Here is a 16524-nt window from a genome sequence, read left to right on the forward strand (position 1 = left end):
CGCCTAAATAATGAAACCTCCATAAAAGCCCCTAGGGGGCTTCCAAGAGCTTCTGATTGGTGAACACCTAGAAGTAATGGGAGGGCAGTGTGCCCAGAGAGGGCATGAAAGCTCTGCACCCCACCCCCCATACCTTCTATGCATCTCTTCCACTTGGCTATTCTGAGTTGTAGCCTTTATAAAAAACCAGTAAACATAAGTAAAGTGTTTTCCTGAGTTCTGTGAGCTGTTCTAGCAAATTATCAAACCTGAGGAGGGAACTGTGGGAATCCCTAATTTATAGCTGGTCAGTCACAAGTCCAGTGGCCTGGGACTTGTGACTAGCATCTGAATTAGAGGCAGTGGGACTGAGCCCTTTAACTGTGGGATCTGACACTAATTCCGGGTAGATAGTGTCAGAATTGAATTGAATTATTGGATACCCAGTTGGTGTCTGAGCATTGGAAGATCACACAGCCTCTTCTAAGCTGCAAGGGGCCAAAGGCCTCACAAAGACAATCCTGCAGAGTCACCCAGACCAGAGTCAGGTGTTCCTTCAGGCAGATGTCCAGGGCCTGCAGGAAATCAGACTCCTCCCTTAAATGCCTGAAACAGAGTAGTTGGTCTACCATAAATGAGGTTTTTAAAATTCAATTCCCTCCTATTGCTCGTGCAGATCTGAAATGATCTGACCAGATGGCTGGTGCTCTATAATTCTTGGATTGCTCTCATCAGTTGTTGATGATTTAGACTTCTTTTTTTTAACCCCCTCACATGAACGTGTTCCTGCACAGGCTTCCTGCATGCTCCCATCAAGTGGCTCTTTGTGCTAATGCCAATATTCCAGAGGCTCTCACAAAGTATTTCAGAGCCTGGAAGTCACCTCAGGTCAATAAGAAGCCCCAGGTCTAAGCTTCCCTGAACCCATATGAGGCCAACATATAGCACTGGTTAAGGGGCAGAACAAGAGAGGCCTTTGCTCAGATAGCCTCATTGCCTCCACTTTTCCTTCAGGTCCCCAAGGAAAGGGAGGCAGCAGCAAAGGTATATTTTAAAAATGACAACTATAGCCATTTATTGAATATTTCCTATGTGCCAGGCCCAGAGTGAAACATTTTACACGTTAATCTTGTTTCAATCTCACACCATCTCTGTGAAGTAGGTATTTTCATCCCTATTTTCATATGAGGAAACTAAGGTTCAGAGATTCTGATCAAACTGACCAAGGCCTGTACACAGCTCAAAAAGAGAACTGAAGGTGGGTTTGGAGGTTTAGCATCATAAAATTTGACTCAAAGCTCTACCAAGATCTCAGGGATAGAGAGAAGGCCCTGGCCTGGCCTCCCCATACCCTCCTCTGTGCCCTCATTGAGCACAGGACACTTCCACCAGGACATCCAAAACACTTTTTCTCTCTGTATCCTCTGTGAGACCATAAGCTGCTGGAAGGCAGGGGTCATGTCCCATTTGCTACCCAGAAAGACATTATGGTACAGTGGTTAGGAGCTCAAGCTTAGGGCCAAACAAAGCTAGATCTGAATTCTGTCTCTACCACCTACTGGTCATTTGGCTAAGTCACTTCTCTCTGAGACTCATTTTTGTCTATGAAAATGAGGGTAGTTATAGCACCTGCCCTCAAAACATGCCTGGCACAGTCGATGCTAAGTAAATGTGAGCTATTATCTGTCTCTGGCTACCAGTACAGTGCCTGGCACAAAGTAGGATCTCAGGAAATGCCCAGGGAGCAAAAGGCCCACAATATCTGGCTGTGACCAGTTTTCTCTAATAATAAGTGCACAGGCACAAAGCCTGGGGTACAGGGGTCCTCAGCCCTAGGGCAAATTCCTGAGTTCCCTGCCCAGAACCCACAGGACCTGCCAGCAAACAGCTTTCCTCTGCCTGCTTGTGAACAGCTGATGCTGAATCCACACTCAAATGCTTGCTGTGCCTCCGTAAGGTATGACAGATCCCAAAATAAACCAGGAGAGAGAGAGAGAGACAGGAAAATCACTTCCAGGAACAAGCAACTCACAGTGAGGATGCTGACAGTGATAACAGAGGCAGGGAGACTTCAGGAGAGTGACCTACAGCTGCTCCAGGGCTAAGTGACTGGGGCCCAACTCCTATCTGGCCTGGTAGGAAGGTCCATGAAGTTACGGGTTAGTCCCCTGGTATTCCAGGCCACAGCAGGCAGTCAGGAAATCTGCCTTCAAATGAGCCCAGACCACGTAGCCCAGTATCCCCTCCTTGGAGACCTCAGGACAACAGAGATGAGGTCCTCCCTTCAGAGACCTAAAGAGACAGAAGGTACTGAACTGAAATCAATAACTGTCAACACAAACTAGCCATTTTGCCGTTCTCTTAAAAGTCCCCAAAAGATATTCCACCATATTCCTATGCCACGCACCTAGCTCTCAAGCAGGAAATGCTGTACTAACCCCATCTGCTCCCTTATCAAAAATCTCCCTGGAAGGAAAGAGGGAGAACATCCCATGACCATGGAAGTCTCTCCTTGTCACCATAAGTTCCTTCCCTACCTAAAGCCAGAGAGGACAGGAAGGCTACATACTCATGTACCCTCACTGGCATCCAATTCCACAATCAAGTTTAAGGAGTGGCACAAATGGCAAATTTACCGTTAAAAATCAGAACTGCTGTGTACCGAGTAATGTCTTCATGTTGGGAATCCTCAAAACAGCCTCTGCAGCAGGCAGGGCAGGACATTTCCCCGACGTCACCAATGGGGGAACTGAAGGGCAGAAGGATTCAGTGACTTGCCCAAGATCCCCTAAGTAGCAAAGCTAGGATTTGAACCCAGGACTGGCTCAGTCTAAAGTCTGTGCTTGGGACTTCCCTGGTGGTCCAGTGCTAAAGAATCTGCCTTACAATGCAGGGGATGTGGGTTCAATCCCTGGTCAGGGAACTAAGATCCCACACGCCACGGGGCAACTAAGCCTGCACACCACCACTACTGAGCTCACGCACCTCAACTAGAGCCCGCGTGCTGCAAACCATGGAGCCCATGCGCTCTGGAACCCGCACACCACAGCTACAGAGCCCACGCACCCTGGAGCCTGCGTGCCACAACTAGAGGAGAGAAAACCCGCACGCCACAACTAGAGTAAAGCCTGCGCACCACAACCAAGAGCCTGCGTGCCGCAACAAAAGATCCCACATGCCTCAACAAAGATCCTGCATGCTGCAACTAAGACCCGACACAGCCAAAAATAAATAAGATAAATAAATAAATAATAAATAAATCTTTAAAAAATAAAATAAAGTCTGTGCTCTTTACCACTAAATTATACTACCTCCTCATTTATCTACTCTCCCTGGGACTGGCTACATTCCTTTTAACCTTTCAGTAGCTGTGATGGAAGCTCCCAGGCAGCATTCGTTATGTGGTGAATTAAATATACTCTGATTAAAGGCAAGTGCCAGTTATCCACACAGACCACTGAGATGTCAATTTCCTACCAACAGACATAACATATAAAACCTTAATATACACACAGAAGGGCTTCCCTGGTGGTGCAGTGGTTGAGAGTCCGCCTGCCGATGCAGGGGACACGGGTTCGAGCCCTGGTCTGGGAAGATCCCACGTGCCGCGGAGCGGCTGGGCCCGTGAGCCACGACTGCTGAGCCTGCGCGTCTGGAGCCTGTGCTCCGCAACGGGAGAGGCCAAGATGGTGAGAGGCACGCGCACCGCGATGAGGAGTGGTCCCCGCTTGCCGCAGCTGGGGAAAGCCCTCGCACAGAGGCGGAGACCCAACACAGCCAAAGACAAATAAATAAATAAATAAAAATAAAAATAAAAAAAATACACACAGAACACCTTGATCCTGTCCTGGGACCTAAGAGAGTCTTGTCTGCCTCGACAGTACCAGACTCTGAATCACCACACATCAAACCCTGAGACCATAACAAGCCTCTCACCTTCCCTCCCCTCACTGGTCCTGCTTTGGGGGTGAGTGTAGGTGAAATGAAAAACACTCTTGGGATATGGGGCAAGCATGTCTGGACCTAGACTTGCTTTGCCCCCAGACCTGAGTGTCTGTGCTCAAGCACAACACCCCAGCCTTTGGGGCAGCTTCAAGGGAATTTGGGGCAGAACAACTTATAAGGGGCTCTTGAGAAACTAGAAGGCAGAAGATGATGTCAATGGGGTAACAAGTTAAATATAAAAATCAGTACTCCACTCTAATTCTCCAGGAGGTGCTCAGAGCCCTCAGCCTGCCCTCGTTACACAGGCTCTGGCCCTCCCTCCCCAAAGATACAAAAAGGGCTCTTTTGCTTAACCATGGACAGGAGCCCCACTGCCCAGAGGCTGGGCAAGGGCCCTGGGTCAGAACTTTCAGGCTTGTTCTGCAATGTGGACTGGGGTCTTGAAGGGTGCCACAGGAAAAGAGACGGTAGGAGTAAGGATGACAGGACGTTGACCTCCATCGGCTCCAGGCACTTGCCTGGTTAAAAGTGGTACAAGCACTTTTAATCACATAAGATCAGTGGATACAGCACACATCCTCCACTTCCCACACCCTGAGAGCCCCTCTAGTTTTAGTCCCCAAAGACCAGGGGGGCTCAGTTCTCAGGGAAGGTGGAGGAGAGCAGCCAGAGGTTGGATCTGCTGAACCCAGTACCTCTGTCCCTAAAATCTCCCTCTACCCAACTCCATTAGCACCTACTTGGTTTCCTTGGTGATGCATCACTCTTCTGTGGCAGCAACTACCCGCATGCAAGCCCAGCAGGAGTGATATTGCTACCAGATAGTTGGCTGGCACAGCAAACGCTGCCCCTGCCAGCACAGCAGCAATGGGGGCAGTGAGGACATGGTGATGAATATCAGCAAGGAGTTGATGAAACTATACTCTGGCAGCTGCCAGGGCTTGCCATCCACCCGCCACAGTGCAGAACGCAAATAGCCTACTCCTGAGAATGGGCTCAAGTGTCATCACAGTCGGGCTCCAGCCAAGGACAGCTGGGACTCTAGAAGGACAAGTGGGAGGAAGGTGGGTCCAGGCTGGGGTCAATGACATAGGACAAGTTGGCTGAATGACATAGGTCAAGTCACCTAACCTCTCTGAGCCTCAATGTTTTCATCTGAATATAAAGACAATAATAGCTCCTATTATTGTGAAGACTGAACAAGATTATGCACATGAAGCACGTAGCACAGTATCTGAACGTGGTAAACACCACAACTGCTGGCTTTTTTCATTATTATTTTAAGCCCTGGGCCCAGGGCCATAAAAGGGTTAGAAAGTTGTTCCTTCTGAGGATGCTCCATTCAAAAACCAGGCCAGGAACAGCCCCTGTTTCTTGGCACAGGTTCCTTTAATAACAGAAAACTCCTGCCCCGCACCAGTGCTCCGGACTCTCCCATGAACAATATTTCAGCAGCACTGAGCCGAGCAACAGAGCCCAAAATAGCATTTGCAGAGTGAGGCACATGTCACTGCCTCTCCTGTGCTTCAGAAGTGCAAGGAAAGAAAGTTTTCTATCACTTGCTCCAAAAGCTCGGCCACCCACCACCCGCCTTCCTTCCAGGGCACTCAGATGCCACAATCTCTGTTCTGCAGGAAAACAAAGGTCCCTGAATCCTGCAGCAGCAGCCACCCCCACTCCCCTCCAGGAGGCCAAAGAGGGGCTTTTCCTTCAAAACAGCCCTGGGGGGAGAAAGGACATACACATTTTGAATTTCAAGTATGTTTCCTGGGGACAGCGCTGGGCTTGGTACCTGGCCGAAGTGCCTGCCACTCATGGGTCGGGTGAAACACCTCCAGGACCTTGGGATCCAGCTCCTCCTCTGCTGTGGTTTCCTTTCTCTCTGTTTCTTTGGTGCTCCTCTCCTCTGGGTTGGTCAGTGCAAACTCCTTCAGAGAAAGGAAAACACAGGGCATGAACCACCACAGCTGGGTACCAGGCAAGCAGAAAGAAAATGGCCTGGGGCAGTACACTCTTCTCCTCCTTGCCCTTCCTGCCCTCCCTAGCCCTGTATGGACCTTTCACAAAGTTAGTGTCAGAACCAGTACAAGTGAGGTGATATGGTTAAATTAACACAGTATGTGTTGTATGTATATGGCACTTCTGTGTATGCATTAAAAAAAAAAATCCAGAAGGTTCCACACTATCTTGAGGGAGTTAAGGGAACATACTGGGGAGAGGGGTTGACAAAACGAGACAATAAGAGCCTTTTACTTTTTACTTGATAAGCTCCTATCCTGTTTGATGTTTAAAATTCATACCTATTATTCTTACAATTAAAAACTAAAGATATTTATAAAAGAAAAAACATACATATGAATAGGAAAGTAAGGCCTCAAATGGTCAACACAGATGTACAAAAGCTGGCAGCTAAGGCCCAATTAATTCCTAAGCAGCCCAGCAGGGCAGAGTAAGGGCGTGGGCACCTTCATTACCCAGGGTACCTATAGAGCATAAATGACCTCTTAGGGCATTCCAATCCATGGAAGAAGGGGTACAAGTGGGAAGGTGCAAGTCCAGCTGGGCTGAGGGAGGAAGATGCCCGGGTTGGAAACCTCTTCCTAAAACCTGTTTCCTTCCACCCCATGGAGAGCATGGAGGATTAATGAGATGGTGTAGAGCACTTTGAGCTCAGGAGACAGACATGTAACATAAATACAAAGTATTATTCATCTTGCTCCTTCCCAGCCTCCAATCCTTCCTGTCCCATTTTTAAACCTGTTCTTGCATAAAAGCAGTAAGACCTCAGGAAATTGGAACCAGAGGTTCCAGAGCTCCGGGAAATTACATTTGGGAGGGCAAAGAGGAACCCACACTAGAACACTGGGAGATTATTTCAGCCCTTCCACCTCCCCCGCCATCACTTTTCCTCCACCTCCCAATTTTTCCCCTAGGAAGTATTTTTCATGGATTCTTCCTATGAACCCAAACCTGTGCTAGGTACTTTACGTAGATCTCATTTTGGTCTCCTGAACAATTCTAATCCTACATGGGAGGTAACAATGTATCCCTTTCAATGTGCCCCAGCACAAATCTGAGCTCGAAAGAAAACAAGGAACAGAAGAGTAGATGTGTGTGAGACTAAAGAGAAGACAGACTGGCAGGAGGCTCCGTGCATTCTAAGGGCATGGACATCAAACTTCCAACAACTGAGTTTCCTGAGGGCAAGCACTGTGTCAGTCTCTTTCACCACTGTATACCCCTTGCCTAGCCCAGGGCTTAGTTCGTAATCACACAACAAAGGAACAAAAGAAGGCCTTCCTCCTACAGGCAGGTATGTCTTTTGGATGTCTTTTGGAGGCAAGTCCAAAGAGTTTGCTGGAAGCCAGGAACTAGCCCCACACTCCAGAACAAAGACCACTTTGTCCACTAAGTACCTGCAGCCTATGTACTCCAGGGCCCAGCCATGCTGGTCAGTCTCTGCCAAAAGCACCATACACGAGACCATGGGACTAGAAGACCGTCAATAAGATTTACCTCAGGGCTTCCCTGGTGGCATAGTGGTTGAGAATCTGCCTGCCAATGCAGGGGACACGGGTTCGAGCCCTGGTCCGGGAAGATCCCACATGCCGCGGAGCAACTAGGCCCGTGAGCCACAACTACTGAGCCTGCACGTCTGGAGCCTGTGCTCCCAATGAGAGAGGCCGCGATAGTGAGAGGCCCGCGCACCACGATGAAGAGTGGCCCCCGCTTGCCACAACTAGAGAAAGCCCTCGCACAGAAATGAAGACCCAACACAGCCAAAAAAAAAAAAAATTAATTAATTAATTAAAACTCTTAAAAAAAAAAGATTTACCTCAGAAGTATGTGGACTAAATGTGGATGTAAATGAGTGCTGTGTGCCAGGTGTAAAAACAACCAGGAGTGGTGGGACTGTGAAAACTGGAGTCCTCCTGCCTTGACTAAGAAACACAGCTGCTACTCAGCTGCTCCACCACTGCCACGAAGGCATTCAACTTGATGAGAAACAAAAATCCAGATTTTTATGTGACATTTTCTTACTTTTAGAACACTAAGAGGGCCAAACTAAACATCTCTAAGCTTTACATTACAACTCTTGCTTTAGTGTATCTATTAGCCAGTTAACTCCTGGCAGGTACAGCTGTAATCAAGTAACCAAATGCTCAACATCAAGAGAAGCAGAAAGAGGCAAGGGTAATGGTGATGATGACAATATGGCAGAAAGCCCAATCCAGGCAAGGCTAGTGTTCATTCTGATGAGTAGGGGCTCAGAAAGCCTCTTTTTCTAGATCTTTAATGAGATTAATAGAGTAGGTTCAAGAAGAAGGATTACAACAAGATATGAACCACTGAGACACATGCTTCAAGCCCTAGGAAAGCCAAACGCTTTCTGCAACAATCCCATCACTGCTCAAAATGTTTTTTAAGCTTCCTCTTGGTATCATCTTTGAACCATTTTTTTTAAAATTATTTATTTATTTATTTTTGGCTGTGTTGGGTCTTCGTTTCTGTGCGAGGGCTTTCTCTAGTTGCGGCAAGCGGGGGCCACTCTTCATCGCGGTGCGCGGGCCTCACTATCGCAGCCTCTCGTTGCGGAGAACAGGCTCCAGACGCGCAGGCTCAGCAATTGTGGCTCACGGGCCTAGTTTGCTCCACGGCATGTGGGATCTTCCCGGACCAGGGCTCGAACCCGTGTCCCCTGCATTGGCAGGCAGATTCTCAACCACTGCGCCACCAGTGAAGCCCTGAACCACATTTTAAGCTACACACACACACACACACACACACACTCACACTCACACTCACAATCTGCCATTATTTTACAGATCACCTGTTTTTAGTAGAGGTGATATAAATTTGGTGTTCCCCTGTCTGGTCAGCTCACCCTGTTCACCAAATCTGGCTCTGAGTGACTTTGGCAAGCACTGAGGGAGGTTCAGTCACACAAACATACTACAAGCTGGACAATCACTTCAAAGGTGGAACTGCAGAAAAGGTTTTCAGGAAAAGCAGCATCATGGAGATGAGGTTGTAATGATAACAGTAGCTACCATTTATTAAGCCCTTACCCATATTCCCGGAACTGGTCTGAAGTGCCTTCCATGCCTCACAACTCATCCAAGTTTCATCTATGAAGCACATACTTTTATTCCCATTTTACACATACAGGGCCTGTGCAAAACCACACTGCTGAGAAAAGAAGAGCAGAGATTTAAGTCCAGGACTGCCTGGCTCCAAAGTGCATGCATGAATTCTGACTCACTTCTGTGTTTCTGTTCTTAGTCATGTGTTCTAACGGTTGTGCCCTGGGATACTGAGGGAAGGAAGCAGGGTCAATGAGATCACCCCAGCACATTTATCAGCACATCCTCCTTCCCTTTAATGACTGTGTTTAAAGAAACACCGTCCCAGAGAAAGGGACGACCCTCTCTCTGCTCCAGCAGTGTCCTGAACAGGAGACAAAGACCAAGAGGTTAGGGAGGCCAGCCAGCCCTTGGTCAGCTCTGAAGTAAATCTCGTGCTCTGGTGACCTCTCAGTTGGCTTCTCCGAGCTCCCTTCCATGCTGAATCCTCTCGTCTCTCTGCCATCATTACTCTAAATACCAATTTCCTCTTAAGTGGCAAGAAATCCCAGCTAAGGTGTTAGCTGACAACAGCTTACCATGTCACACTTCCTTATAATTGTAACTGAGTAAGAGATTCTTAAAGACCAAAGCCTTCAAGATCCAAGGGAATGAATGAATCTCTCAAGGTAGGTGGATAGATGCTGTGACAGAGACAGACTGAGAAGGCAACATTTTGGGATAGAAGCCTGACTGACACAGCCCTAAATTAAACAATGGAAGCAGCCAACCCTTACTAAAAAATAACAGCTGACATTTATTGACCATCCATTAGCCATATTGTGCCAGTGCCAATGCTAGGTGCTTTATATATACAATCACATTTAATCTACAATAAAATTTCAGAGGGAGGTACCAACCCTGTTTTACACATGAGGAAACAAAGCTCAGAAATGGTCAAATTAAAAAAAAAAAGAAATGGTCAAATTGCCAAAGTAGAAGGCAAAAGGGAGTTTACCAAGGCTCTGTGCTCCTTCCACTGGGTTCCACTACCTCCCTCATCATCCACCACCTTTTGAAGGCCAGTATACCACACAACCACATCCCTTTAGCATTCGCACTGCTCCTAAGATGTGGCATCCCAGGGAGATGCCATAGCAGGAGCCAGGAAGGGAGGCTGGCTCCAGATCATACCCTGATACACACAGCCAGCCTTTGCTGGGTGGCCATTAACCTGTACAAATCCCTTTGGGGAGGACAATTCCAGGTCACTAGGAGCATTTGCCTGGACTCCAGGCTCTGAACAAAGGATCATGACCACTCCCACTTCCCCCACCACCCATTTTCACTGTTGTGAAGGTGGCTGGCTGCATAATTTGGATTTTAAATGCCACCGGGGCAGCAATTTTTATGGTATGAGAGAAAAGATGCTTCAACTCCTACTTGTACTTAGCACATGATGAAAGATTATGACAAATGGATACAGCTTAGGAACAGACATAAGGATAAAAGCAGCTTTTGCTGATGAAAGTCAGTATTAACATTTTTCTGAGATTAGACTCAAAAGAGCTAATATAAATGGGCCAGAATAATTATGGCTCTGAAAGCTCATCTATTTGGTTGGACTATTATCCAAAAGAGACTTACTAACACACAGTCCTTAAGTAAATTCATCAGCACGCTTTTGTTAATTGTGCATCTGCTAAAGCTCATGATGGGGAGCACCCAGATCCTCATGAGCTGCAGGTTGGAGGGGACACAGCCCTGAGCCCTTGAGACACTTGGGTGCTTTTCTGGGCCAGGCTATGCCAGAGACAGCCCCAACTTCATGCCATGGCCAGTCCCACCCTCAGGGGCCAATGGGATCCCAGTCTCATTCTCCTTGAAGAGGAGGCCAAAAAACGGCAGCAACAAGATCTTAATCAAAGAACATTAAAAGCTCAAAAGGATTCGTGACTCCTAACTGTACATTCTCTCCTGCTCTACAAAGTGGGGAGAAAAGCAGAGAGAAAACAAATGACTTCAGAGAGAAGGTGGAAGCTTGCCATGAGCCAGAGGTGAACCTCAGCTGAGCTGGATTAAATTCATCACAATTGTCATTTGCACTTCAAGGCCCTCCGTCTCCAAAGCCTCCAGCACTTTACCCAACATTTAAGTGGGACCCCTGGGGTTGGAGAAGGTGGCCAGGGGAGGGTGAAACTGTGAGAGAGCTGACAGTCAGGGCATCTCAAGGGAGAGGAAAGAGAGGGCACTGGGAGTTGATCGAGGGCAGGCTGTTGGTGGGGCAGGCCAGGGAAATGGGGCCAGGACACCCTGCAGCCAGGCCAAGCTCAGGGCCTTCTCGGGCATTCTGCCCCTGCCTTTGGCAATGACAGAAACCCTCAGCAATGAGGTCTGGGTTAATGAAAAGGAGGCTGTAAAGAACATGGAGAAAAGGACAGAGGGAAAGAGGATACAGAGCTACAGACAGACTGAGCATGCACATGGATGAGCAGAGTAGACAAAGAAGCAGTCTTACTTGGTGCTCACCACACAGGCACCCAGCCCCTTGGGGAGAATCATGACCTTCCCAGCTCTGCCACAAACTAGCTTTATAATGTTGGCCAAGTTACTTAATATCTCTGAGACTTAATCTCCTCCTTGTCAAATGAGGATAATAACTGTAGTTGTCTACTTCATAGGGTTGTTGAGGGGATTAAATAAGAATACATATAAAGCACATAATACAATGCTTGGTACATAGTAAGCTTATCATATTACCATCATTGTTATTATATCATTATCATCATCATCATCTTTTCCCCAAAGAGAAACTGTGTCGTAAGCTTTAAACAGAGGCCAGAGGACTAAGGGATGGGGGAAGAAGTACACATACTCCATGACCCAGCACTGGTCACATTCCTATAAGAAACTCCCACAGCAGCCCTGGTGGCATGGAGGCTTTCCTGGACCCACCAAAAAAGATCCCTCTATTTGCGGTAAGACACTTACCGAGTTCTTATGACTGAGGCAGAAGGTGAAGCAGGAGGTCATCAGCATGCCGAGCAGCATGCCCAGAGGAGCCATCCTAAATAGAAGCAGGCCCTGGTGAGGCATAGTTAGGGGCCTGAGGAATGTAAACACAGAAAATAGAAGGTCAACAGGAAGCTGGTGCTTGACACCCCTCCCCCTGCCCCAGCATAGTGATTCCCATGATGTCACCTTTTTTGACAGATGTCAAACATTTCAGATGATGTCAGACATTTCCTGAATAGAGGTATCACAGGTCTTCTACCCCAAAGGTAGATCAACCTGAAGTAAGCCTCCATTCTCCCATATGGGGAGATATGCCTTGGTTAAAACTGTACAGTAAACCAGGATGCTTGCATGTGCTATAATAGCCCTGGTCCCTTCCTTCTTCATTATCCAGGTTGTTATCAGGTTGCACAGGGTAGTATTGGCTATGGTGAAGAGAGAAGGAAACTAACCAAATGATTTGTGTGTGAACAGACGTGGGCCCAAATTCATATGAGCCTTTATAACCATTCACTTCTAAACCATATCCACTGTTATACCTGAAGACAGATACCATCAGCACCCTCTAAAACAGCAAAGTTCAATATTCCCAAGCCATAAAGCCTTTTACATCACTTTTCAGACAGTCAAACACACCAAAGTGCAGGCCCTCCTAGCTGTTAAAATTTAAATAACACAAGGATATTCCATGTTCACAGACTGGAGGCTTAATAATGTTAAGACAACAATACTACCTAGAGCAATATGCAGATTCAATACAATCCCTATCAAAATCCCAGTGGTGGGGAATTGGGGGAATTCCCTGGCAGTCCAGTGGTTAGGACTTGGCACTTTCACTGAAGTGGCCCAGATTCAATCCCTGGTCGGGGAATTAAGATCCTGCAAGTCACAGCATGGCCAGAAAAAAAAAAAAAAAACCAATGGTGATTTTTTACAGAAATGGAGAAACCTATCCTAAAATACATATGGAATTTCAAGGGACCCAGAACATAAAAATACTGAAAAAGAAGAACAAAGTTGGAGGACTCACACTTCCTGATTTCAAAACTTACTACAAAGCTACAGTAATCAAAACACTGTGGTATTGGCATAAGGACAGACATATAGACCAATGGAATAGAATTGAGAGCCCAGAAAAAATTACATATATGATCAATTGATTTTCAGCAATGGTACCAAGACAATTCAATGGGGAAAGGACAGTCTCTCCAACAAACTGTTCTGGAACAACTGGATTTCCACATGCAAAAGAATGAAGTGGACCTTTCCCTTACATAATATATAAAAATTAACTCAAAATGGATCAAAGATATAAATTGAAGAGTGAAAATTCTTAGAAGAAACATAGGGAAAATCTTCATAACCTTAGATTTGGCAATACTTTCTTAAATATGATACCCAAAGTACAGACGATAAAAGAAAAAATAAATAAATGGAACTCCTTCAAAATTAAAAAACTTTTGTGCCTCAAAGGACATTATTAAGAGAGTGAAAAAACAACTCAAAAAATTAGAAAAATATTTCTAAATCATCTATCTTAAGGGTTTAGTATCCAGAATATATAAACAACACCTACAACTCAACAACAAAAAAAAACAAGCAAGCTAAATTAAAACAGGCCAAAGACTTGAATAGACATTTCTCCAAAGAAGATATACATATGCCAATAGGGACATTAAAGGATTCTCAACATCATTAATCACTAAGGAAATGCAAACCAAAGCCACAGTGAGATACTGTACCATTTTACATCCACTACTATGGCTATAATTTAAAAAAAAAAAACAAAAAAAAACAGAAAGTAACAAATGTTAACAAGGATGTAGAGAAACTAAAACCCTAGTACATTGCTGGTGGGACTGTAAAATGGTGCAGCTGCTGTGCGACAGCTTGGCAGTTCCTCAAAAAGTTAAACATAGAACTACTATATATATATAATCCAGCAATTCCACCCCTAGGTATATATTCCACCCAAAAGTTCTGAAAACATTGACTCAAACAGATAGTTCCATGTGAATGTTCACAGCATCATTATTGACAACAGCCAAAAAACTGAAACAACTTAAGGATTCATCAACAGATGATTTTTTTTCAAATGTGGTACATACAATGGAATATTATTCAGCCATAAAAAGAATGAAATTCTGGTACATGCTTCAACATGAATGAACCTTAAAAAACATTATGCCAAGTGAAATAAGCTAGACACCAAAGAATAGATACTGTATGATTCTACTTAAGTGAAATATCTAGAATAGGCAAATTGGAATAGTAAAAACATTTTGGTCAGTAAACTAGAGTGGAAGTCAAAAGAACTTAATCCAGACTGGCAAATGACCTCAGAAAGAAAGGCAGAAAGAAAAAAAATAACAAATTAAAAAAAAAAAAAAAAAAAAAACACCTTAGAAAAATTCAGAACCTGTATCAGCCCAGACCCTTATAAAAGGTTTTAGCGTTGGTCACTCAGCCCCAATACACCCCATTAGTTTACTAATGAGGTTTACTCAAAGAGTCTTAAATCAATTAATTATAAGGGAAACACCTCTGGAGAGTATGGGGTTTTACCTTTTCTCTTTCCTATTCCTGCCACACTCCTCCATGTTCCACCTCAATAAATTGGTCCTGTGACAAGATTGCAGTGGAACCCAAAGCCCTGCCTGAACCCACTATAAGAAGTTATTACCCAGTGACCAGCCCACACCTTCTCGGGGGCAGACAGAAACTTTCCCTAAGGAAATCTGGAGCCGTGAAGGAAAACAGCCCTGCTGGACCAGCACTGTGCTAAAAAAGCACAGCCAAATGGAAAAGCAAAGGCTTGGGAGCTAAAAATAGATGCTATACTCACCCAGCAGCAAAAGCCTTTGCTTTCTGCCAGTTTCTCCCCTCTTTTTTTGTAGACAAAATGGAACGGCTGAGTGCCACATGAGCTTTCCCCAGCAACCTGGCTCCCTGGGGCGCCAATCACACTGAAAGACACGGACTCAGTTCATAGCACAGCACTAGGTTCTGGACAGGTGCCTGGCCATGTCTGGGTGTGCAGAGGAGTGGGAGTGCAAGGCTCGGTGAGGATGAACAAGGGACAGAAGCTGCCACATCAAGAATGAGAAGTCAAGAAAGGCCCAGGGAGATGGGTCCCAAGAGGACAGAGCCCTAGAGCTTCCTATAATGTCCCATACCTTTTTTATTCTTGCATCCTTGGCTGTGGGGAAAAGGAGAACAAACCATGGAAGTAGGGGACTCACAGCATTATCAGGACAACATACATTAAGAGAGAAAAGGATTATCCAAAAGCCACAGAATTCCCTTCCCCTACATGAGACCGTTCATGTGTATATGCATATACACACACACAGAGAGTTAGATGCCTCCTTCTTACAGCCAGGGATAAACACCTGGAACTGATGCTGGGGGGGAAAAATGAGAAGGAACAGATAAATGAGAATGAAATCAAGGGCAAAGACGACAAATGAGCAGGAGGAGAAGGCCTAGAAGGGACGGAGGAAGAAGAGCTTGGGGGCAGCTGATGCACTAACAGCATACCCACCTCCTGGAGTGGGATGGCAGGCCAGGTGAGAGAAATGGCAGCTCCCACAGGGCTCCTTGCCGCCTCCATCACCTGCACACACACTAACGCCCTCAGAAGCATTTTCTGACAATACTAAGGATGACAGGTCGATTAGTAAATGGATCCTTCATCTCCCCCACCCCCAATAATTCCATGTGGACTGCACACCCGACCTATTCATTGGTTCCATATATTTTGCCATGAATCAGAGATAAAGAGAGAGAGAACATGGTGGTGGGGGCAGTGCCTGGGGAGAGGCCTAGGAGCAGTGAGGCTGGGAGAAAGGTGTGAGACAGTTTCCCAGGCATTGCAAGGGTACCCAGAGAACAAGTGCAAACTCTGCAGCACGCAGGCATGGGTAATGCTGTCCTCTGTCCTCATAAGGCCTGGCCTGTAACTATGTCACCTGGGCTTTGTCCTTATTCAAGAAGTGGCGATGGAGAGCAAGCAGGCACGTTTTCCCTGGGCTTTACACTGAAGCTTGGGGGAAGGGGAAAAGAGGGAAAGGAGAAGTGGCCCACAGTTTGGTTCTGCCAGGATGGTCCACCATCACAAGCAGGGACATAGGCAGCAGCAGCAGCAAAAGAAAACCTCAGACCCTGACATAAGTAAAGCCAAAGTCATGGAATCCCACAGAGGCATAGTTTGGCACTTGGCCTGAGGTTAGCGCCCTCCCCAAATCACTTGCCACCCACTAACCCTGAGTTCACCTGATCACCTGCTCCTGTACACCCTGGATAACAAACGTTCCCATCATCCTTGGCTCTCAAAAGAAGACAAAACTACATCTTTTCATTTATGGCCTTCTTCTGACTTACAATACCATCACTCAGTCCAGGAAAGGGGAATGCATTTCAGTGTTCCACCAGTAACTCTTTCCTTAAGTATCCTTGGGCTTTGAGACAAAAGAGATAATAAGGTACTTGAGATGCCCATTTTTCTATCAAAACTGGCCAC

At 46.1% G+C, this 16524-nt stretch overlaps 1 protein-coding gene across 5 annotated transcripts in view; it reads right to left on the reverse strand.

The window, feature by feature from the left end:
• The window catches only part of SIL1 (SIL1 nucleotide exchange factor), a 307634-nt gene that overhangs the window by 178888 nt on the left and 112222 nt on the right, over nt 1-16524 (reverse strand). For all 5 annotated transcript variants that reach the window (XM_068535964.1, XM_068535967.1, XM_068535963.1 and 2 more), the window contains 2 exons: nt 11979-12093; nt 5717-5852 (listed from right to left, as the gene is read on the reverse strand). In XM_068535964.1, coding sequence (XP_068392065.1) covers nt 5717-5852; nt 11979-12083 — 241 coding nt within the window. In that variant the 5' untranslated portion in view covers nt 12084-12093. The remainder of the gene's footprint in view (nt 1-5716; nt 5853-11978; nt 12094-16524) is intronic.

The sequence above is a fragment of the Eschrichtius robustus genome, chromosome 2 (assembly GCF_028021215.1).
Source record: "Eschrichtius robustus isolate mEscRob2 chromosome 2, mEscRob2.pri, whole genome shotgun sequence".
NCBI lineage: Eukaryota > Metazoa > Chordata > Mammalia > Artiodactyla > Eschrichtiidae > Eschrichtius > Eschrichtius robustus.